Below are 24364 nucleotides of genomic sequence, written 5' to 3'. Positions count from 1 at the left end.
GTCTTTTGGCTTTGACTAGGCAATAATTATTTATTAACATGATAAAAAGCCGTGTACGACGAGAAATAGGCTAGGGCATATCTCTCATCGTCTCACAAGCTCGCTTTTATTCCCTAGCGCTGCTATATGGGTTTCCTTTATCTTTTCGGTGACATGAGCAGCATCTAACACATTAAGCAAAAATTATGACTACTAATTCTTCTGGGTCCCCTGGAGGCAGTGTGCACGATTCATATGTCCAGGCATTACTCAGCTATTGCTTCTCGGCATTTCTGACTTTTCGTTTTTCTTCTACATTTATTCGAAGTGTACATGTACTGTGGATCGTCTGGTTATGAATTAATTTGATCAAATATATTTGGTCGTTTGTTCCGGCTTTTTGAGGCGGTCAAATGTTAGTGCCACAACCAAAATTGGGCGAAAAAAAAGCGGTTACTCACTATCACGGTAGGCCTGTCTTTCGGCTCTCTTCTGGCGCCATGCTGGACTCGATTGCACACTTTAGTTGAGTTGCACGAGCCGTCACATGCCACACAATGGACATGCCAAAAGTATGTTGAAAGTCGATCTTGAAGTTTTGTTTTTGGAAAATGCTAAACGCGACCCGGAGCTGTGACGAAGCTTGTGGGGTATATGGACGCAACACTATAACGCTCCGATCGAACGGTCAAGCAGTGGCTCGCTCATATACGAAGTGACGATCCTAGCATTATGTCAGCGCATGTGCAGGTCGACTAATTGGCTACAATGGACGCTGAAATTCTAATTATACGCGATCGGTATCTACGTATAAGGCTTAGCCAAATTGCAAAAGATACAGGAACATCTAAGTAGATATCTCTAGCCATCAACAATCACGTCAACCGGGCAGACACCTGGGTCACGAGTGTGTGCACAACCAAATTGAACTAGGACAACCGCTTTCATGTAAAATGGTAACAGGTAATAAAAGTGGGCAACTTACGTTCAGGACAGATCAAATATGAGTTTAAATGTTTTATAGGTCTTATAGCCTCAACCTTGGTCATTCTGTTAATCAACTTTTCCAATCCTTACAGATCTATCTTAATGGGGAAATTTCGTATTTTTAAAGGGTTTGAAAAACCATATTGACCAGTTGATCACAATGAAAAATGTTTGCTTTTAAAAAAGAGAAAACTGCCTGAAAGATAAGCAAGAATAAATAACGGCCAGTATACCACTCCCTGAAGTAGTCTGCGCAAAGAATCGTTTTCACCTAAAGTTAAATGCAGTTACGAAGCCAACTTATGGGACGACCTAATATTATAATAAATTAATTATAATGGAGCATTCTGACAACAAATTCCAGCACGAATGCTGATGCTGCAAAAGCCATTCGAAAGCTTTCTTCTATTCACTCATTATTATTACTGGAAAAAAAGCGCTTTAACCTTACGCTATTAGAAAACACCAAGTGGGGTCTCATTCAGCGCAGGAATGTACTACACAATTAGTTTGACTCACCATCGTCAGCGTTTTCCATTTACTAATCCCGTTTACTATTGCCTATTATCACTTTTCTCTGTATTTTTATAGACTATATTATCGGAATTCGCAACTAGGAGCCTGCATTCGTTGTTTCTTAGATTTCTTTCTATAGTTTTGGCTATTATTATGAATGCATATGAGATTATTAGTCACGTATATAAATAGCAAGATCTGCTCGGGCAAGCTTTGGGTGGTTGAGTACGGCCACTACCCCAACTCCTTTCGTAGAGTGCCACACCATCGAGCGTCCTGTTGATGAAAGAGGAGTCTCGCTATTCTGTAATTGTGATTTGAAAAACATACCAATTTGCCAACTATCAGTTACTAACAAAGTACAAAATTTATTATGCATCGCTTAATTACCATTCGTTAGACTGAAACACAGTAGGTTCACATTCGCTAGTGATGGAAGCAAAAATAGATCATTATCTTTAAAAAAATATACATTTTAGGTTGCTTAGATGTTGCAAACCGTTCACTGAATAGAAGTAAATTACATTGTATGTATATAGATTTTCTTTTATCAACAGCACTTACTAGCACAGTTTCGTAAACGCTTCGCATCCAAGGTCGTGAATGCTGGTAGGCTTTCCAAAGAAAATCGACGAGACCCTTATCCCACTCATCTTCAGCGTCCATTCGGATATCTTGCATACGAAGTAGAGTTTCAATAGAACTATTGCCAAAATAGCCGTCTCGTAAAAGTTCGTAAGCTGGGCTCCCTGGTTGCACGTGAGGCATATGGCCAGCCACGACAAAGGCGTGAGGTCGCGAGTCCAGCTGCCGCATCAAGCAGCCAACAAGTAGCGCCGCCACGGAGGGGTTTTTCGTTTCCATCTGTACGTTGACCAAAGTAAATGACTTGCCCCGCGCAGACAAGGTGGCCACCATAAACTGTAATAATGAATAAATATTAGAAATCGCACCCTAGCGAATGTGTACTGCTATACAGAATTACTAATTAAACCAGAAAAACATTTCTGTATATAAAAGCGCTTTCAAACCTGTTTAGACTTCGGACAAAACATCAGAACTTTATTTAATCGACGTTTTTGTTCTTCGAAAACATCCGATAAATTATTAAAATAGTAATATTGTCACGACTAAATTATAGCTGCAGTATAAACAGGTGGAATGTATCTATCCGCGCAATAAGTAGTTTCAGCGCCAAATGGAAAACAAGTAATAAAACACAAAAAATCTTTCACAACCATACTTGATAAGTAAATAAACGCATGTATTACTACTTATTACATTTACTACTTATAACAAAAAAACAGCATCGATCGCATTGTTACAATAGAATTTCTGTGAGAGGACTGCTGTCAAACAAGAACTTCCGTTAAATCCCTAAAATTCCGTCATACAAAAAACTTAAGCATCATCTAAACGTTTATATGAATCCACACAAAATACTCCGTCTAATAGCATGAAAAACGCGACGAAATAAAATATAGAATTAGGTACCTCGTCTGTCGCACAGCAGTGAGTAGCTAAATAAGCTTCAACATTGGCGCGATATGCCTGCGAGGAGAGGCCGTCGAGCTCCCGATGAGTAAGCGCCCCCAAAGATCCCGTTTCTACAGCACCGATCAGCTTGACATTTGAGTCCGGCTTGAGCAGCAGACGCGTTGCGCCCGAACCAACTGCTTTGAAACTGTGACACGATAGACAAACATGAGCAAGAAAGACAAAAACCAAAAGACAAAAGAAAAACGCGTCCCGCCTGTAGCTTAGCTGTGCTTCACCAAAGTGTTTAATGTAGGATCGGTTTACCGACCATAAATGGTTCCGAGTCTTTACCGATTAAATATATTTACCTACTAATCTTAAATAAAATGTGAGGCGTCATTTCAACGCCTTGTCGAGTGCTTTCTTCAAAAGGTAACAGCTCACATAATGTGGCAAATCAGACCACAACTTTCCGTATCTGCTGCGCTTGCAGAAAAAAAATATATCTCTAATCATCTTGTCGTACCCTTGAAGCTATCCCACCACGACAAAGACCACGGACGTTATATCGTCAACCCTTGCGCCGATGCACAATGAACAAACACTATCATAACCTTATTAATCTTACCCGTGACCGGGCCGCGCAATAAGTCACATTTTTGGCCTCAAGTCCCGGTCTGCATCCAACGATTTCTGCCCTGCCCACCTAGGGTTTTGATCCTACCTAGGACAGGTACCTAAATCAGGACACCGGCGTTTTGTTTATTTACGTTTTCCCAGTTTATTTTTTCATCATCTTACTTCATCTTCCTCACCATCACTCACTTCGTTTTTCATATTTCCGTTTTTCTTCATTATTATCATCTTATTTCTCCTTCTTATTTAAATGACCCTCTGTTCGCTTACTGCGTCACGCTTGCTTTACTTTTATATACGACTGTATATATATTTATATATATATATATTTATATATCCATCTCTTGGTCGCACAGGCCGTTTTATGTGCTCAATATAGTTTTTTGCCGTACTAATCCGCTCGTTTGACGGTTTTAGTTGTTGTTACTTATTTTGTTGTTACAGACGACATTCCTCGCCTTAACTTTTTCGTTCGCGTTGTAATCGCCATCTCCCCCTACACAGAAGCCGTTTGTCTTCATGGCTTCTCACTCGCTCTGTGCACTCACTTCTCCGATAGATATCTATAACCTGTATTAATATTATGTACTACTATTTATCGACTGTGTTTACGTTTCCTTTCACACATTTGCTAGCTTTCGTTAAATCACCTGTTTCCTTTCTCTTGCTGTCCAAGTTTTTGCTGTTGTCAATGCCGTGTATATGTTGTCTATTGTGGCTTATTCGTGTATGGTTCGTCTCGTATATGTGTATCTGTTATGAGATGATGACAAATAATGAAGCTGGTATCACCACTCATCTAACTGGTAACCGGCGATCGCTCTACAACATAACGGCGATACGCCACAGCTTGTACAGTACCACATCCCGTATAAGCCCTAAGAATTGGCAGGTATTGGATGTGGGAAATAGATTTGGTTAACCAGCCGTACGCGGCGGGTGTGGTTGCTTGTACCTATTTGTAGACGTGTATACCTGTAAATGTGCTAATTTAAATTCGTTGGTGATGCTGTGTTTATGCTGCAACTATATGTTGTTGGTATTGTTCATTTTGTTACTCGTTTCATGATTTTCAGTTTTATTACATTGCTGCGTATGCACTCCATATACTCATCAGTATTATTATTATCATTATTAATATAATTATTTTCAAAGGTGCCCGGAACAATACAGAAGCTTTGCCGCATTGAATCCCGATAATAATATTAGTTTATTCGTCCCTATTCTTTAAGGACGCCTTTGCCCTTCCCACATCAATGAATAAACGAATCAACGCGCTTAATGTAAATTACTACTGCTGTTGCTGTTCTTGACAGGAGTAATTCCCTGTCAACGCAGGCGTCTGGCGCAGCTTCGCCATGCCAAATATGTTTTATAATCATAATATTTTTTTTCAATAGATTTTTACGCAGCTTCTTCTTGAATTAACACCAAACTCCTGTTGGTTACTTTTTCCCGGGCACTTTTATCGCGCTCTGCCATCTCTGGCTCTGCCCTTTTCACGTTAACACAAATACGTACCTATTACCATTTTACCTGCAGTCGGTTTTGTTGCAGGACACGTGATTCGGTTGATCCCCTTGTTTCCTTAACCCAAACCTCCTACCTGCCACCCTTAATTAGTCAATAGAAAATGCACCGTTTCCGCAGTGCATACTCTATCAACTAATAATAATTAATAACCTTGATCGTAATAACTCACAGAAGATTCAACCCATAAGAGGAGGCCAAGCTACCATGTACCAACAGAGGATCAAGCTCCCCCCCCCCCCCCCCCCGCTGTTATGGTCTGTAATTTTGTCGAGGTGGTTGCTTATTGGGTAGTAGTTTAGCGTAGTAGTACATCATCATTCGACATCAATATTATCATTATAATCGTCATCGTGTTCTTGGGCTCTGCGTTTAACCTCTTTCTCCCTTTCACTCGTTTTATCTCTTTCTCTCTCTCTCGGTCTATCCGTTCTCATCTATTCTGCTGGCCGACGAGTTCATTGGCGGATGACTGACTGATTTACTCTGACTACCTACCCACAGGACTCGGCCGCCTCGGCCGCTGCCGGCGTCGCCTTCTGCACGGCGATTACTTCTGCTCCATCCGCTTTCTCCAGGATCTCCCGTGTCTCCTTGGCGACATCCCCAGATGCCCCAGATGAGGCCGTCGGTGCTACTACAGAGGCGACCGATAGATCCTTCTCCGTTGGGGCATCGGCCTTTGCATTGGGCTCGTAACCTGTCGACTCCTTTAATTCCGTTGAGCCCGATAATCCATTCTCTTTGGTCTTTTCTTTCGACCCAGGTTCCGTCGTCGGCGCCGACCCAGTTGTCTCCTAAAAAACAAAACAGACGCAAAGCGAACTCAATTAGCTTAGAGAGCGTTTTAAACTTGTAAGTTATTGACTTATGATAGAATGATTCGTTACTGATTATAAAAAGCGTGTACTCGTGAAATATATTATGATAATAAATCGAATATGTTTCTTGAAATTGCGACATAAAAGGTTACTCTTATATTAACGGAAACTATTCAAAGGTGTTAACGTGAATCTTATGTGAATTGAAATAAATAGAGAGACCAATTTAACGGGATCATGCAGTGATCATGAGGTGCTCATTACCTGTGTAGAAGACCACTTGAGGCCTAATTTCTCATCACTTGAATAAGCATTCCTTTGGTTAATCTTTGCGTACCTTAGGGACTTCAAGCTCTGAAACTGGAATCGGTGCAGCTGCAAGAGGTAGCTCTGGTTTCATCTCTTCTTTCGCTGCTGCTAAAGTAGTGGTAGGATCCTCTTTAGCAGGAGTAATCTCGGTCGTGGGCTTCTCAAGCTGGGCAACGGGTTTCTTCTCCTCGAATTTCAGTGTATCGGTACTGCTTGCCTTACCCAATTCCGTAGGCTTTTCTTCTCGAACTTTTTCAAGTACTGCTACTTCATCCTCTTTTTTCTCTCCTACAAAGAAAAGTATTGAAGCATAAACATAAAGTAAATACAATTAACTAATTGTCGGTTAATTTCGCAACAAAGCTACATCATTGCGCGTAAGCTCATAAGGGATTTTGTAGTGGTTTTTGTCATCATCTAAAATATAATATAAGCGTGTTAACAGTCGGGTTTCGAAGTTTCAAGATATCCGCTTGGCATCGATAAGCCTTATATATAATTATGTCGTTCAACGTCCGTTTTTGAATTTTGGCAATAATCCGGAACGTGGTTAACTTACCCGCAGATGAAGGCTTTTGTTCTTCTAACTCTGTTTTATCCAAAGCTCCCGTTTTTTTCTCGGTAACCGCTGCCGTCGTTTTTGCTACAGCAGCAGACGTCATCGTCACAGCGGTATCAGATGCTGCTGCTGTTGTTACTTTTGTTTCCGCCGCTCTTTTCTCGCTCGACTTCGCCCCTTCGTCAGCATCCTCAAACTTCTGTTTCTTCGAGGTCTTGCTATCTGAATCTTCAGTCAGGTGTTCGCGGGTCTTTTCACTGTGCTTGTCAGTGTTATCGTCTTGTTCATCGTCATGCTCTCTGACATCTTCATTTGCAGGAGCCAGCCGTTTTCGACCCCGTCCTCGTCCAGCAGGCTTTGGAGCAGGTGTGTCTTTGTGTTCGGCGGGCCTTCTTCCCCGACCGCGACCCCTCGCTGGTGTCTTCGGTTTGTCTTCTTCGTCGTCCACATCATCATTCGGATCGAATTCGTCATCCTTTGACGAGTCCTTTGACGGTTCATTGCTATTCTCCTCTTCCTCGTATGAGACCTTCGTGGCTGACGTACGCTTTCCGCGCGGCCTCTTTCGCGCCGGCTCAAGTTCAACCTCGTCTGGATCTATAACTGATTTACGCGTCCGCGTAGACCGTCTTGGCGGAGGTGCATCGGCCGCATCCTCAGCGGCCTTTTTCGACCTGCGTGGCATCCTCAAGCCTGTTTTGTAGTCAGGGGTTAAACAGCCCCAGAATGATTAGGTCGTTTCGATGGTCAACGGTAGTAGACAATTAAAGAGAGGCCGGCGTCCGTTAGCAAAACAATGCAATTATGTGGCAGAGCTGTTGCTCGCACTAAATCAAAGCGGGTCTTTTTTAAGATCACTTGTTGTATCAGCCTAAAATACATGATAAAAGGTACATTATTGCAACGTTATTCAAAAACTACAAATGTAATGTTTGTATATACTTCGACAATAAAAAAATATCGCTGGTTATTCGTTGGGTACTTTTCTTAGCGAGGAATGTCGAAAGCGAGATCAAATATGCTAGTGCATATGCTCGATATTAAAATCGTGGTTGAATTTCGATAAACATTTCAGTTAAACTGTCAGAAAAACAGATAGTACCTTTGGTGACCTGCACTTTTACTTGATACAGTAGGTAATTCGGAAAGGTTTCGTACGAATTTCAAATGTTGGCATGACGCATACACTGCTCAAATTATCAAGCTTCTCATCATAATTTACAACACCGTTTCATAGCGTAAGCAAAACGTTGTGCTTTGTTGACAACATGTGCGTACTTCAGTGTGATCTCCTTTATGATGACAAACATGAATGTGTCAATGTGTTAGCAACCGACGTCTGTTTTATCCTGCTTTTCCCTTGCATTGCGACTATGGCTATCTGTTTTTTAGCATGTCTGTTCCCGAACACTTTAGCCTCTTTAAATCCCCGGATGTTTTCGAGAGACTCTGTCGTTGTAATACTCTTAAACGGGTTATGGAAACCCGCAACTTCTCTAAACTTCTCCGTTTTTTTGTTAAAACGCCTCATCAGTTTACTACACACGAAACTTATAGTTATCTCAACATTACGAGCAGAAAAATAACACCTGAAGTAAAAGCTGGTGGTTGACGTTAGGCCTTGAGTGCACTTGCAGAAACGTTTAAATGCAAGCGTGAGTACGAAAATCACTCCAACCAGCTTATCTAAATAAATGTTTTGGCTAAAATGAGTGAAACTAAATACTAAAGATTTAAATACGTCATGAAATATATTCACATCTAATAATCACAATTCGAAATACCAAACATTTCAAACACCTTTTGCACAAATTCGTAGTTTTGCAAAAAAATCGTGTGATTTGACCAAATATTCAGAAAAATGAATGCTTATTGATAAATACGAGTACCCAGTCAACGCTTTACTTCCATACAAAATTATAATAATTGCTCTCAAGGGTAGATCTCAGGACATCAATCTAGCTTCAATCAGTCAACAATATTCACCTTCGAACTCTGTTTTTATCTATCTATACTTAATATAGTTCACGATTTTATGTCATCGAAAAAAACATCATGTTCCACGTCGAATCAACTTTTAACGAAATTGCACAAAAATCTTCGATCGCCTGAACACACTATACAGACGATAGGCGATTCGTGTTGCTGGCTCGGCGCCAAAATCGCTCCGCGCGCCAAAAGTGGAACACCGTCATCAACCGCCTTCAACTGGCTGATCGGCACCAACAGCAAGACCACTAGCAGAACAGAACCACAAATTCTCCTCCGCAGAAACACCCGCCTACACCGCTTTTGTCTATGGTTGACCCTCAACAGTGCACGCAACGGATATGGAACTCTCTATCGATACTTGCCTGCTCAACTACTACTTGCTTTTTGACTGCTACCTCTGCTACCTCTACTACCACCATTACAAAAGAAGAGCAAATCATCTCTCCGCAGAAACGCAAACACACAAGATTCAAAACACCGTTGATTTCTCTTTCTCATGCTACCTCTTTCTGGGGCTATCCACACCACAAAAGTCGAAACGGCTGTAAATATCAGCAGCAGTAACTGTAGTGCTAAGTTCCTGCGCTAGAAACCGCTCGAAAAACGCGCCATTTCTACCCGCATTTTGAGTCTTAGCGCCTTAACACAAACTCGCTCTCCGGCGCTTTCCCATGGTCTGAGTGGCCGAACGGTGGCGACCGCTACGGTAGAGCGAATTGTTTATTAAACGACTTTCATATTCCTTGTTGTTGCCGCTGTCGTCAAAATCAATATTAGCAATAGCAAAACAGTCGTTCATTTTTCACCAAATCTTATAGAAATTGAAAAAGCATCAAACACGTTGTTGCTCGAGCCAGACAAACAGCTAATATGGCTGAGATTGCTAATTAACGCTGAGCAAAAACCATCGATTAGCAGCTAATCCCCGCTTCCATTAACGAATGAGTGTATGATAGAGAATTGCGAGCAGCAAAAAGTAATTCCACAATATCAACAAACAGTCTTTAAGAAAATTTGAGTAGAAAAATAACAAACGTTTAATACAAGCTTTCTTACAGGCATGGCTTAATACTAAAACCCGTGTGTCTATACACGAAGTGAATAGACACTTACATATGACTTATGACAACAAGATACTTTGCTTTATTCCTATTATATTGAAAAAACCTGCTATTTCGTTTTTTCAATAGTATCAAGACTTCGCTCGTTTATTTCTTATCGATATTATGATTACAGATCAAATTACTTCCTTGCGTATCCATTACCATGAACACGGTTACTTGGCCAATTCCTCGCTAAATTAAAGAGTCATTGTCGTCATCATCATCATCATCATCATCATCGATTAATGGCGATCATCTCAGTACGGTAGTACTACGAGTGGCTGCTTCCTTGAGTCAGGGCGCAGCAGAGATAGCGCAGAGTGTCTACCGCCAGTCCCAAAATGTTTGCTAGAGAAGACGGTTGGCTGGCAACATTATGGAGCTCGTGTGCGGAAAGCGCGCTTAAGGAACGGACGGATAAACAGCTCTATCAGACAGACAGATCTTTGAAGAAATGGTTGTATGGCAAAACTTGGCGTACTATAACAACAAACGTATTTAGTTGTAACGAGATTATACGTCGTCAGCGTCATCACAGCGACAGGATACAACACGATGCTGTTGCTGATCATTGTTTGGCTATAATCAATTACAAACCACATTTTTTGGAAAGAACGTCAAGCTTGTCTAACAAACTGCGTGTCAAACTTTTACTTTATGATAATATCAAGTTAACAAAAAATGTGTAATCACTTGCCGTGTACGACCAGTGATATAGCAGGCAATAGCAACTTGTTTCAACAGATTATTCCGTTATTTTCAATTAAGAAACGCTCGATAGTTGGCTAGTTCTACATAATGACCCATTGCGCTAAGACAACTAATTAAAACTATTGTTTTAATTAGCAGTTCAACTCTAAGTCATCAAACAAAGCTGATACAAAGCCTGAAAACATCGAGACAATCATGTGCGGCAACATGAACTAATATAGTTTTAGTATAAATCATTGTCAGAGTTGGCATAAACGTTAATAGCAGCACAATGGCCAAAACTTAGTGTAATTGCCTCAATTTCTGTTTTCCCCTCACTGGTCAATGGCCAAAATCGAACGCGTTATGTGGTGCATTGGTGTGCGTTTTACGACACCTTTAATTGAACCTCGTGATATAATGCCTGTAATTCGTATCTGCAATCTACTCTTAAAACGCATATTAAAGGGCATTAGTAGTTGGCGCCTTCTTCTGCATCAGCCGTATTCCGGGGCATCGGATCCGCCGAGACTGATGAACACAATATTCAGGAAAAGCATGATAAGCACTACTATAGTTACATACAAGCAAACGCCCGCACGCGCGCTGCAATAACAGTAACAGATCGGTGCGCAACCATAATGTCCTCTCGTTCTCGCCCGTGTTATGATGTAGACGGTCACAAAAACAAATACAAAATACGCGATGTTCGGTATAAGATACGGCAAATCACTTTCGCCTATTATTATTATTATATTATTATTATTATTATAACGATTACTACCTATGGAGACACTGCAACCGCTTTCATTTCACAGGCAGTTCCTAGCGTTGCAACCATTGACGTTATAGATCTTGACAAGTATGCACTATAAATACGTTAATCGGCCTACAAGCCACCAATCATCGCCCGTCTTCCAGCCACCGCTGTTATGTTAATAGCCCCTTGGGAGTCTGTGTGGATGGTAATGGAACAAACAACGCGCGCCAAACAGAGAAAGTAAACGCGTACCCACGCACGTTTACTCTGTTGTATCACACAAGTGGCGCTTCTCTGTCGCATGTCCTTTGTACATTACTGATCATATGACCTTCCGTTTAGGTTTATTCTGAACTACAGGACATACATTCATAGCGTATCATTTATTTAATTATATTATTAATAATTTATTTAATTATATTATTAATAATACTTCTGTTAAACTACATCCGAATGAAAACGTATACTTTGCTCAAGGCAGAAACATCGCGTCTCTTAATCGAACACTATATTTCTTATTCGCTTATGTAACTAACGGGAAGGTGCTTTGCTCACAGCTTTTACTCGCGACTCCAGCCAACTTCTACGGCGGCATCAAATAATTGCTGTTATCTACATCTTCACTGTGTACGAGCCAAAATTTACCAGGTTTTTATCAAATTCTCTAATTAAATATTTGTCACAAAACGTTCACATGCTCAGCACATGATTTGACCATTCGTTACCGTTTTAGCACACTTTTTAGAATATCAAATGAAACACCTTTTCGTTAATGACAACAACTTTCTGATGCATGTATAACAGTACTGAGTCCTATTGACCGCGCACAATACTTCGAACGCAGATACTAGCCGAAAACTTCGTTTTACCGACAATGACATTATATTCTGTATCTCGGTCATTCGCACGATTCATTTCTTTAGAGAAGGTAACTAATCTGGTTCTATCTTTTCACCAGCAGTCTGGAAATACGACAACAGCTGCTGATCTTCTAATATCTGTCGAAGATTCAATGACGAGCTTGTAATCTCACTCTAAAAGATATCTTACTAGCAGTAATAGTAACTGGCTCATTCTAGCGATAACAAATTTCGTCTAAATGGGTTCTATGGGTAATGTAGTTGTTTACAGTGAAGCCTGTTCCCCGAAACGATATGACCGGCGTTGCTAATCTATAAAGCAACAGGATGTAAACGTTTCGAGAACATTTTCCCGCTACTACACATTTTCGTCTCACAACATTTGTGTCATGAGATTCTTCCTACTATAGGAAAAAAGAAAAAAAGCAAATCAACTCATAATATTTCACCACTCCAATATTGCTTGTTTTCCTTCAGAGTCGTAACACACTTAATGTTGCAAAAAAAAACCGGTGTTGGAAGAGGTATGTTGGATTCTGAGCTTCGGCGAGGGAGGACGCTGCAGCGACTACTGAACTAGATCATTATTGTGCCAGACACGCTTACATTAGTGTTTATATATGTACGCTGTGTTAGCTTTATTATTTTGCTACCAGCACGAGCAATATGCGACTCCAAAATCCTCAGTCAAATTTTATGTACTGGGGACGCAACAGAAGCAACCACAAAAGGGAACCCCGTCGAAGTAGCTCCAGCCGCCATCATCTTCCCGCCGATGCACCTCGCCAACAGCACTGTCTGGGGCATTGCCCATAGCACAGCCGCGCGCTACGGATGGCTTCAATACGACACCGATCTCATCGCTTTCGGATAATCACGAGCGGCCCCTCGGTTTTCTACTTACTCGGTTCGAACTGCTACTGCAGCCGTGGTACTGCTGCATCCACTCTACTGGGGCATGGACTGACCATTTATTTGCCCTGCACTTCTTGCACCGGCAGTTATTTCACTGTCATGTCACCAGTATAATTGCGATGGTGCCGTAGCTAGCTCCCGGTACTGTGCCATTGACTGCAGCAACGATGGCCGTTACGGCGGCCATAGTAGAGATAATAGTAATAGCTGCGATGCTCGTTTTTGCTACCGAGAGCAGATCATCACTATGCCTGTGCATGGCGCTATCGTGCATGCGGCAACAGCAATGGCTCGCGCCGCCTGCATCTATAAGCGATGCCCTTACTGTTCTCGCACTGCTGCTGTTACTGTCGGCGTTACTGTTGCCAGAGGCAACTAGAACAGATACTGAACTGAGTAAGAGGAGTCGGGCGCGGGTAGACTATTGCGCCTTTTAGGAAATCAACGGATACTCATGGAAATATCTGCTGTTGACTCCGCAGAAAACTGCCACAGCACTGTAAAACAACAGGTAGACAGCCAGTAAGTTCAATATAGAAGTATGCACACACACAGTGGCCAATGTTACCAGGATTGTTAATACACACGCCGAGAGGCGGATTTCGACAACTGCATCACCCCCATCGTATGAGTACAGGTGGCGGCGCTCATACTCGTCACACTCGTTCATGTTTACTTCACGCAACGACCACACAAACATTCACACTCGGCAAGCGCCAAGCCACGGCTCACATCCGACCTCACCACGCACAGCGACACAATCACAGAGGCTGCAGCGATAACCGCGACCACAACGGCCCCAACAACTATCGCCAGGAAACGATGGCGTTGCCCGATTGCCCCCAGTGGCACCGACAGCGACTGCCGCAGTGGTTCCATATGACACAGACACTGCAATCTGCTGGCTTGCGTGCCTGCTAGCTGTCCATGGCCCATCCACCAGCTTAAATTTACCGAAATGGTAGTAGAGCAGCGCACACAACATAAGGAGATGTCGTTGTTCTCTAATATATAAAACCACCCCAGACACCTTCTCTCCAAACGACATCTCCGGAGGGCTTATGATCCTCGTCAACACATATCCCTCCTATTAGTAGCCACTCCAGTACTGACATGGATCGCCACTATTTCTAGACGTTATTGTTATTATGCCGACGATATGTGCAGTTGCGATGGAATAAATACACACACAATCACAGAGCTAGTAGCAAGTCTTCTATTGTTGCTAAATTGGTACACTTTTTGTATTTGTCGCTGTTTGTATTGCGTTGTCCCGTCGGAACGGCTAACGCCACAAGAGGTTTCAACAAAACATCGAGGGTAGCAGTAACAGCAACATAGCCAAACCATCGACAGCTAAAGCTATTCACCACTATGGTAAATGGCAGGCGGACACTAGATGAATGACCGTTGCGCGCCAACCGATTTCGCAATGATATGCATCTAGGGGCAACTAACTTCGGCCAGCGGCGCGCTCGACGCGTCGTTTGATCGACTCACGTTGCCGCTGCGAGTTGACACAATAGCCAAAAACTCGTAAAATAACGAAATTTCACTTGCCCCGTAGGCCTAACGAGGGCTACTCGAGACGCTAGTATATTCTTACATAATTTCATCTAGCGTTCACTAATCTACGTGAGACGAGTCGATGCACTGTAGACTGAACTTCCTTTCAAGGAAGAACTTGCACAGAAATACTCACTTTTAACGCGGAAACTGAGTAAAATCGTTAACCGCCGGCGGGAGACCACTGCCGAAGCGGGCATAAACAAGCCAATGAGTAACAAGCACAATTTATAAAAACCGCTCACATTATCAAGTGTGTTTTTCTCTACGTTCTCATTTGTCGTACCTGATTTTACAGTGGATTTCTATCCTAGCCATATTACCTTAGCACAATCACCGTAGCATATGTAATTTGATAATTCCTTTAGTCAAATTTCATTTACCAAATCGACTCAGGTACGCGATCAACACAAACCGAACGAGTGGTTTCGAAATCCGATGATGGGTCTTTTCCATCCCAGCCTCGTGGTGTGTCGACGTGTGCTGCGGGGTTCAAGTTGCTACCATGGGTGATTGTGTATGTATTAGGCCTTTGGCTACGGTTTACGCTGAAGATAATGAGCAATCGGGAACGAACGTTAGTATGCCTGCTGTTTTCCGGGTTCCGATTCGTCCGGACCTTATTTCGTTTGTGCACCATCAACTGTTGAAAAATAAACGCACCCCATACGCTGTGTCTAAGGAAGCCGGCCACCAGACTTCAGCCGAGTCATGGGGAACCGGTCGTGCTGTTGCCCGTATCCCGCGTGTCCGTGGCGGAGGTACCCACCGTGCGGGCCAAGGTGCGTTCGGCAACATGTGCCGTGGAGGCCGGATGTTCGCCCCCACCAAGACCTGGCGCCGTTGGCACCGTCGTGTCAACGTGACCCAACGCCGTCATGCCGCTGCATCGGCTATCTCGGCTTCCGGAGTCACCGCTCTGGTTATGGCAAAGGGACACGCTATCGAGCGCGTCAACGAGGTTCCCCTTGTTGTGTCGGACAAGGTCCAAGAGTATAAGAAGACCAAGCAGGCCGTCGCCTTGCTCAAATCCGTTAAGGCCTGGGACGATGTGGAGAAGGTGTGGTTAATGTGCTGTGATCGTATATATAGTCTAGTATTTGAGTGGTATGCCAGATGTGGACTAGTATTCTAAGGTCTAAACCATATAACAGTGAACATATTCGAATTTGTGTGTGTTGTAAGGGGAAGTTTCTATAGCGCTCGATTAATACACGTTTGTTGCCTAAATTTATTCAAAAGATCAAAAAAAAAAAAATTGAAAGTGGTTCTCAGAATGCAGGACTTGCTTCAATCGTTGCTGGGTTCTGGTAATCGTAAATCTAAGATCAGGGCTTCTTATGTTATTCAACAGGTTCTGTGAAAATATATCCACCTGCAGTGCGACGCCTAACCAACAGTAAAAAAGTAGAACATTCATGTTAACATTAACGCTAAGGATCACTTATCGACTGCCGTTTTAGGTTTACAAGTCAAAGCGCCAAAGGCCTGGAAAGGGTAAAAAGAGGAACCGCCGTTACAAAAAGAAATGCGGACCACTCGTCATCTACGAGAAGGATAACGGTATTGTTCGTGCTTTCCGCAACATCCCCGGTGTTGATACCTGCGACGTAAACGCGCTATCACTGTTCAAGCTTGCGCCCGGAGGTCACGCTGGGCGTTTTATAGTATGGACTGAGTCTGCCTTCCGTAAGCTAAATGACATCTTTGGCACATTCACAAAGACATCAAAGGTGAAGAAGGGTTACAAGTTGCCGCGGCCAATGATGACCATCACCGATCTGGGTCGCCTCTTCAAATCTGAAGAGATCCGTGGCGCGCTCCGAAGAGCCCCGAAAAAATCGATTATTATCTCGAAGAAAAACAAGCCAAACCCTTTGAAGAAGATCCATCTCCTGGGTCGCCTTAACCCTTACGCTTTGGTCGAGAAAAGGAAGACTATCCTTGCTCAACAGGAGCAGAAGTCCCAGAGAGCCGAAATTCAAAAAAAAGCGGCTCTAGAGAAGGTGGCGGCTTTGAAGAAGGTTTATAAGCTTATGAACGAAACGGAAAAAAAGAAGCTGAAAAGGTTGCAAAGCCCCTTCCCTAAGAACCGAGGAGCCAAATCTAAGAAGGGAGGCAAAAAGGCTGCCGCAACCAAGAAGTAATCGTGAATCATTGGTAAACCTGCAACTGCCGCCTCTTTCCAGGTCTTCAGGTTTTCAATAAACTAATTGATTACACCTGTGAATTTAAGTTGTTGTTTGTGTAGCTATATCAATAGATTACTGCTTCAAGTTCTTCCCTGATTGATTTTTGACAGCGCAGTATCACATAAACTATAATGCCTGTATCAGTTACCTCTTTTAAAAAAGGACATTAAATTAATAACCTCGTCATATTTGGAAATATACGAACGTAATTGCCATATTGAGTTGTTGACATCTTTTCAATTCGTTTGAATAGTTACCGAAGGGAGATTGTTCAACAGGTCTTCAAACTATGATTTAACTGAATAGTTGAAACTAACATAACATAAAACAGTTTTGTGGAAAATCTTAGCTGAAAAAGTAATTTTTAGATGACTAGTATCCTATGTCAATGTATATTCAAAACGTCGATATCTTTTGGCATGCGCGCATTGTCCGACCTTGTGAGCTTTATTGGGCTCCATAGACGCAAATTCGCCACGATACTGCCACGTACTGACGTTTGTTACGCGTATGTGGTATTATTATTAGTAAAACCAATGCAACCTTTGTCGAATATACCGTGTGGCTAAAGGAAATTTTTTGATTCCTAAAGTTCGTCAATTTGATAATTCCATAAAAACGTACATATATATGCTTATATATAAAACATTTTCAAACGAACCAGAAATCTTTTATAAATAAACGTATATGTACATGAACTATATGAGTTCTGTTCGGTTGTTTGAAAATGCCCGAAAGATAGTCGCAGCTTTCACTCATAGTTAAAAATTGCAAATATTGTTTCAACTATGAATACGTCTATAGCATAAAACACTTTCAAGATTTGACAGGGTCGAATACTTATAAAGTAGCATAGTTAAGCATGAGTATTGTTCTTAAACATTTTGAAAGGTCCAGCGTATTACAAAACAAAGGTCTGGAGTAATGTCAATTCGAAAATACATAAAGCCTATTATAGAAGCAAAGAAATGAGGCTGAAAAGAGAAATGAAAAGAGGCGAACAATGGTATATCTCATGTGCATTCATATAAAAAGTTATTTTCAAGTATTAGCAATAGTTTTATGATCATCTATTTGATGGCCGCAGATTGATTGAACATCAGTGACATCAGTATAATGCATAGTCGGGCAATTTTAAAGTCGATGATGTATTTTTGGAAAAATTTGTGCAACAAAAAATCAGGGAATAAATATCGATTACTGATATTGGTTAAGCCGCATATGATATTGAGAAATTGACTCATCGAAAGGAAACATCTACAGGAAAGATAAGGTTTGGTAAAGTATGATAAAGCCTGCACTATCTGACCTCTATTTGACTCAGTTTAATTTCATTAATCATTTAATTCAAAAGTTACCGGCAAATAATTATAATAACAGAGGTTGAAAACGTTAAGTGTTCATTTATAGGTCTACTGAAATTACGATTTAAAACAACTAGATGTGCTCTCTGTAAACTTCATTGTATAGTCTCTATAATTTTTGATCATTTGATTTAATAGGATTTTAATTCAACTTATATCTCATTCACAACGAAATACGAAAAACGAAAAGAAGTAGCTGGTTATCATTACAATAAATTTTAGGAAACTCTCGGAGGTCTTAAGAATAAAGGAAGATATCGGTCTGCTTATACCAGTACTTCGACTAGTAATCCTTGTTTATAATGCGTTAATATTTTTAATAATAACTTTAAAAAAAAATCCTGTTTTAGTATACACGTAGCCTTTTGTCAAGTACCTGAGTTGATACCTTTTACAATTAACAGTTAGGTACCACATGTACATTGTGTTTAGAAAGTTGTGTGACCCTATAGGAAATTAACCATTAACGAAAGCTATGAGGCGAGTGCGCATATTTAAGGACTTTAGCAGTAGTGAAACCCAGAGAATTCCAGAGCCGCTCGCTATGTGGCATTTCAAGCTTAGGAGGGTCCGCCTGAAATGACATAATAAAGGACTAACCAAAGTCTGATCGCTTGAAAGGTAACTTTCGGTACAATTTTTTTCACTTCTTGTCTGGTACAAAGTACATTCAGAAAAAGGAAAAGGAAAACATCTAGGCCAATGTATCTTGGAGACGCTTAAACTTCGATCAAAATAATACCGTTCATTTATTGTCGTTGAAGATAATTTGTCCGGATTGTCATCCTTCTTCTTTTATTTTTAAATGAACGTTATTATAAAAATACATATTTCAGAATAAAGTACAAATTACACGAAAGGTCACTCTTGAAACTGTTAAACTTTAGTTAATTTGCCATGAGTATTTCAATCATCCTTCACGTGTAACATTGTATTGCACTAATGCGTATCCTATTTATAGTTGGTTCGAAAATATTTTAAAATAGAAATATCCTTTGTATTCTTATTCATGTTGAGTTGATATATGTCATGATAAAAAAAAATTTGAATAAGATGTACCATAGCTTAATAAATGAACCGTTATCCCTAAAAGTAGCTTTAACTTGTTCTATTATCGTCGTTCTATTATCTGCTACTTCTAATTATTACGTGAAGGATAAGCAAAACTCCCAAAAATTCTTCAAATATGAGTGACATTATTGCTATTGCTAGCTCTTATTTTTATTGCTAACACTTTTGAACGCTTTCAGTTATTAGGACAGTTTTTGCCGCTTTGGAAGAAGACTGCGATATTGATGATGCCCGGCGAATCTGCACAGCGATACGTAACAAAGCGTTGTATTTACTCCACATCCACCATGCAGCTTGTACACCATACCAAAAGAATACATTTCTATAAAATATCAACCGGTACTCGGCTCCACCACTCTGTATGGTATTGCGCGTTGGCGGGCTTCCCCCTCGATGATAATTGCCAACAACCCTCTCATTGATGATCTTTGTTTGAGCAAACTGAACGAAGGATATCGTCTGCTGATCGTTCTGTGTGTAGATCGAATCAATCGCATGAGTAGCCTTCGGATGACAACTCCCGTTGGAGTGTTTCAGAGGGTGCTGTGACCAGTAATGGTGTATTTAGTTCGGGCTCTCAGGATTATGGGTGTATAAGATAGAATCTGTTATCACTAACTCAGTGGCTTTCGTAGACAGTGAGCTTTGCCAAAAATGACAACTCACAGTAAACAGGAGCTTCAGACTCATGTAAGATGAACAAGTTGGAGAAATTCATTGCGGAATTTTTTCCCACACTGGCAGTGACAAATATGTAAAAAAAATTAATAAATATTAAATAAAAACTAGCCCGTAAATTGTGAAGCTATTGATATATAGTATTGCTAATTAGAGTGGAGGACACTACAAAACGAGTAATTTGAACCGTTTTTTTCACGAACGGAGCCATTCTTTCTAATATTCATACAACTTTATAAAATTAAATATATTATTTAATGCCCCTTTTTACTTTCATTAACTCTTCGTGGCGTAATGGGGTGTACTTAAGTGTGCATGTTGATATTCATCGTAACAGCAGCACCGGCCAGTACCCATTACTATTTTATTAATTATTTAGTTGCTAGGCCCCTAACCTAAGTGCTCAAGGTTACCTTTTGAAGGTCTTTACGGACGGAGACAAGTGTCGTCTGATCGACTGCGTTAAAGTTGAGGAGACAAAAAATCGGAGGAAGAAGTTTTCATGGCTCGCGTTAAGTATCGATGCTAGTTCAAAAGTCCACATCACTTGGATTAAAGGAAAAGATTATACGAAGAAACATAAATGGAAATTGCAAGAGGTAAAGACAGTTGACCTATGCCACAAGGATGGTAAAGGTGAGTAATGAAACTGGTTAATTATTTGATTTTTAAACCAGAGTTATTTGAAATTCCTTACGGTAACTTTTTGGTTAGGTAGTTGTACTTCTCTATTGGTCACTTAATGCCAGTTGTAGCTATATCGGATATAAGATGTTGGAGAAGCTCACTTCATCTTCTTCTAAATATAGCACTTTTTCCATCCAACACAACTTTATCAATTTCGTTTACCGGTAATTCACACGCAGATACGCCAGAGTTTGAAATGCATCTTGACAGTCTGTACAAGTGGTCAGCAGTAAGTATTGCTGAAAGAGATTCCTTCGTTCGAAGTCTTTACCGCTATGCTAGAAAACTGCTTCCGGCTAATGACCCAATACGATTCAAAAATTACCGAAGTGATCTCTTCGAAGATCTCCAGATGAGTGCAGAACTAGCAGCGAAACTGCAAGCTACCGATGGGTTTGTATATTGCTATGTTTCATTGTGGATGGAGATTTGCATCAAAGTGTCTCGGTGCGCATATCGATGCAAATACACACATAGTTGCATGAACATACCACCAACTGATATAAAATATAATAGCGCAAAATTACAATATTCTTTTGAGGTGATAGGCATTTTCGGCGATATTTTAAACAAATGGTGTGAAATCTTGCTGTTTGCTGTAGTAATCAGATTGATTGAAGGCCGTTTCAGCAGCAGGCCACTGCTGATACAACCATTATTAATATTTGATATTTTTGAACCTAGTGGCCGTGATCTGGATGTGGCTACCGAGTACCAGGCGCTTTCCGCGAAAGAAGAATCCGATTTAGAGACATTAATGATTAAATATGAATTTGCCATCTCAAACGCTGAGGCGTTCACAGAACAGTTAAACCGCGAACTCTCTAACCTTGACGCAGCAAACGTACACGCAATTATGGAGAGCGAACGAAAGGTCCAGAGCTTGATGGATATGTTCGATGTAAGGGATTCGACGATTAGCTTGAGGTTCTTTACTCTTGTACACTCCGAAAAAATACGCATTATTTTGAATCCTAAAAAGTGATGATCTAATTTTCTATCGCTATAATTTTCGATTGCATGGTTTGACTGGTTGATTTATAATATGTTCGACTTATTATATAATTGCGCTTCAAATCTTTTTTTCAAATTTGATCTTTATTTACATTAAACCTTGTAAACTACTTTCATATTGAAAGCGCACTAACGGTTATTTCTTCGTATATCGGTGATTGGTTACTGAAAGAATCAACCTACACACTCATTAACTAAATCTTGGTAAAGCTGATTTGTGTAAAGCGATTCTTAGGTCTACGCAGATTAGCGTATGCGGATTTTTATCAACGCTATCGCGTAGACATTATTGTAACGTGTTGTTTCTGCATTGTGGGTACATCTAGACCGTTATTGGTGAGGTAACCCACTTAGAGGATCGGCTAGATGCGTATGATGCTCTCCTTCGAGAGGTTCGTGACTCCGTCCTTCGGATGGAAGAGAAGGATGCTGTCATCCACGTGCAAAACGACAATATTGAAAGATTGCGCCAACTTCTCGAAGGCATCGTCACTCGAAGGGATCTTATCCACGAACATGAGATGACTTTGCTGGGACCGAAAGACCTCGACACCGAAGAGGGCCTGGCTAGATGTTTTGAGGCAGCCATGTGAGTCTTACTAAAAAAAAAAACTTTGCGAAATAATGTTGTCTGCAGCATGACGATTCAAACAAAGGTCACTTGTCATATTTCTAGAGGTCTGATGTGGACATCTGTATTATTCATGTTGAGTGAATTTCTGAATTACAGGGCCTTAGAGGAAGCCATGTCCGTTCCAATGCATCCCGCCCTTAGTGAAATGACGGCGGTAAAAGACCGCAACAACTCGCTCGAAAATCTCAAAAAATGTGTTACGAGATGTCTGTCTCACTATATAAACGACCAACTGATTAAAATTAGCGTCGACTATGGATCGGTGAGAACCATTGAGTATGCTTACTACTAACTGCAAGTAATGTCTTACGATATGCGGTTCGTCTACCTTCGTCGCGAGACAGCATAAGTACGAAGATGCATTTCATAATATAGTTTAATAATTAGCATTGTTCTTCTACTCTGTAAAACGTCTATTTGTTTGCTTACCTATGAGTCTCATCCATACGTTGTCTTTTCTCTTGTAATTTTGTGCGCATTTCTATAAATAGGGCCGGCGTACAATAGCGGCCGGGGAGCCTGTTCTGCGAAAGCACGAATTTGTGCATAATTCGTTGAAACCATTCTCCCCATTGATGGCATGGCTGAAACGAAATGATGACGTCACATATCAATTTATTAAGAATAATTATCTCGGTGAGTTCGCTTTCATTAAAAGGGTGTTCGTTTAAATCACTGAATTATTTTGACGAGTATAGATATTAGCATTCTGGATGAAAAAGTACACGCCGCAATACTTAAGCGTAATTTCCAATAACAATCATAATTGTTGGACATTCGGCGGCTGCAATTTCAGATCGCTTTGGACAAATCTACCAACAGGAAATCATTATATTTTTTGAGCAAGCTAATGCCAAACTTCGCTTTGAAGAATCGCGCAGCGCTAGCGGTATCCTTGACACCAAGAAGGGTATGATAGATTCATTTATATATGGTGTTTTTCCGTCCAAAAATGTTCAGTATTTTTCATTTACTACGTCAAGGTATATCTGAAGGTGCCGAATTTTTTTATAAGGTGGTAGTTGATTAAATAAAATCTTGCTTTATTTTTTTAGGGACGCTCGTTTTAAATGCTCAGGAAGGTGTCGTGAGCACGCCGACGAAACAACGAACCACTTGTCTCTTGGGGAAGTTTCACACAAACCTACGTTATTGCAAGATTGAACAGAATTACTTTGAACTCAACTCAATTTGAAATTTAAACACTGACGTCAATTTCTAATCTGGTTCCTCCATATTAAGGAGGCGTTTTTTTATCCATAATGCTTCAAGTAACCTAGAATACTCGGTTTGGGCTTAATAAGGCCAAGTGAAATAGTTATTATGTGGTCTAAATGAACAGAAACTTGGCCTAGTCGTGAGCCCCAATAAATATAGTAGCAACAGAAAAATCTTTATCGAACACTTGTCAGCTATTCGCTCAAACCGAAGCATCAATTCAGGGACAAAGTAGATGCATGTTTAAATTAATTCGCAACTTCTGTTGTTTAACCTGCCATTACAACAGGTATGGCCAGCGAGTTGTTCTGCGCAGGAGAGGATGAAGTGGCTCGCCAAATGTTTGACTTATTTCTTGAACGTATTTTGACGTCTCTAGAACCAGCATACCTAGCTGAACAGCACTTTTGCATCCAATTCCTTGATCTAACAACCCAGAAGGGTACCAGGCTCTATGGTGCAGAGGGATTGGGCGTTTTAGATGGAAGTGCGATGTCTTCTGGTTCAAGGACGCCGTCGAAAAGTACGTCTGTCGATGAACTCGATTCAGTGTCCCGCACATCAAGTGACGAGATACTTTCCAGACTCAAGAAACGTGACAGAGATATTGGGCAAGAGGTAACAAGAGCTTTTTGTGGTTCATATATGTATATATAATCGGTCAATAAATTATTATGCTACCCGCGATGATTTCTTTACCTTGAAAACAAAAAATCCTATATCCTGCGCCACAACTGTGGACAGACGATTTGCTTTTTAAATGTATCTTATAAAAAGTAAAACGAACAGTTACCTATATATATT

At 40.9% G+C, this 24364-nt stretch overlaps 3 protein-coding genes across 7 annotated transcripts in view; 2 read left to right on the top strand and 1 right to left on the bottom strand.

Annotated features, from left to right (window-relative positions):
• Nucleotides 1-277: 277 nt before the first annotated feature.
• Nucleotides 278-15115, bottom strand: LOC111270962 (uncharacterized). 5 transcript variants are annotated; one of them, XM_022851484.2, is made up of 7 exons: nt 14839-14976; nt 6817-7687; nt 6286-6545; nt 5626-5924; nt 2977-3166; nt 2047-2403; nt 278-1786 (listed from the first exon to the last, which is right to left on the bottom strand). In XM_022851484.2, exons 2-7 carry the CDS (start codon nt 7499-7501, stop codon nt 1655-1657), a joined length of 1923 nt encoding a protein of 640 aa, XP_022707219.1. In that variant the 5' UTR covers nt 7502-7687; nt 14839-14976; the 3' UTR covers nt 278-1654. The 5 variants fall into 5 exon arrangements, with proteins under 5 accessions (XP_022707219.1, XP_022707204.1, XP_022707196.1 ...); XM_022851469.2 differs by lacking the exons at nt 278-1786; nt 14839-14976 and adding an exon at nt 15026-15115 and having other exon boundaries at nt 1844-2403; XM_022851461.2 differs by lacking the exon at nt 278-1786 and having other exon boundaries at nt 1844-2403; nt 14839-14978.
• A 31-nt stretch (nt 15116-15146) lies between these two features.
• On the top strand, nt 15147-16932 carry RpL4 (ribosomal protein L4). Its single transcript, XM_022851490.2, has 2 exons — nt 15147-15762; nt 16166-16932. Exons 1-2 carry the CDS (start codon nt 15208-15210, stop codon nt 16847-16849), a joined length of 1239 nt encoding a protein of 412 aa, XP_022707225.1. The 5' UTR covers nt 15147-15207; the 3' UTR covers nt 16850-16932.
• Nucleotides 16933-19768: 2836 nt separating this feature from the next.
• The window catches only part of Sec3 (exocyst complex component Sec3), an 8342-nt gene continuing 3746 nt past the window's right edge, over nt 19769-24364 (top strand). Inside the window, exons 1-10 of the mRNA XM_086972826.1 lie at nt 19769-20019; nt 20430-20643; nt 20874-21087; nt 21379-21595; nt 22035-22297; nt 22439-22604; nt 22834-22978; nt 23139-23252; nt 23398-23534; nt 23840-24178. Coding sequence (XP_086828952.1) covers nt 19984-20019; nt 20430-20643; nt 20874-21087; nt 21379-21595; nt 22035-22297; nt 22439-22604; nt 22834-22978; nt 23139-23252; nt 23398-23534; nt 23840-24178 — 1845 coding nt within the window. The 5' untranslated portion in view covers nt 19769-19983. The remainder of the gene's footprint in view (nt 20020-20429; nt 20644-20873; nt 21088-21378; nt 21596-22034; nt 22298-22438; nt 22605-22833; nt 22979-23138; nt 23253-23397; nt 23535-23839; nt 24179-24364) is intronic.

Source organism: Varroa jacobsoni, unplaced genomic scaffold (assembly GCF_002532875.2).
Source record: "Varroa jacobsoni isolate VJ856 unplaced genomic scaffold, vjacob_1.0 scaffold_168, whole genome shotgun sequence".
Classification (NCBI taxonomy): domain Eukaryota; kingdom Metazoa; phylum Arthropoda; class Arachnida; order Mesostigmata; family Varroidae; genus Varroa; species Varroa jacobsoni.
The sequence above is the reverse complement of the archived record's forward strand: the minus strand, read 5'-3'. Positions and strand labels throughout refer to the sequence as shown.

What these genes read in the sequence shown, in the direction of transcription:
- RpL4 (XM_022851490.2), top strand. Translation starts at nt 15,208, where the DNA reads ATGGGTGATTGTGTATGTATTAGGCCTTTGGCTACGGTTTACGCTGAA. An exon ending in CCTGGGACGATGTGGAGAAG is followed by an intron (nt 15,763 to 16,165) that starts GTGTGGTTAATG and finishes CTGCCGTTTTAG; the next exon opens with GTTTACAAGTCAAAGCGCCA.
- LOC111270962 (XM_022851469.2), bottom strand. Translation starts at nt 7,501, where the DNA reads ATGCCACGCAGGTCGAAAAAGGCCGCTGAGGATGCGGCCGATGCACCT. An exon ending in CAGAGCTTGAAGTCCCTAAG is followed by an intron (nt 5,925 to 6,285) that starts GTACGCAAAGAT and finishes TTTGTTTTTTAG; the next exon opens with GAGACAACTGGGTCGGCGCC. An exon ending in ACTGCTGTGCGACAGACGAG is followed by an intron (nt 2,404 to 2,976) that starts GTACCTAATTCT and finishes TCATTATTACAG; the next exon opens with TTTATGGTGGCCACCTTGTC.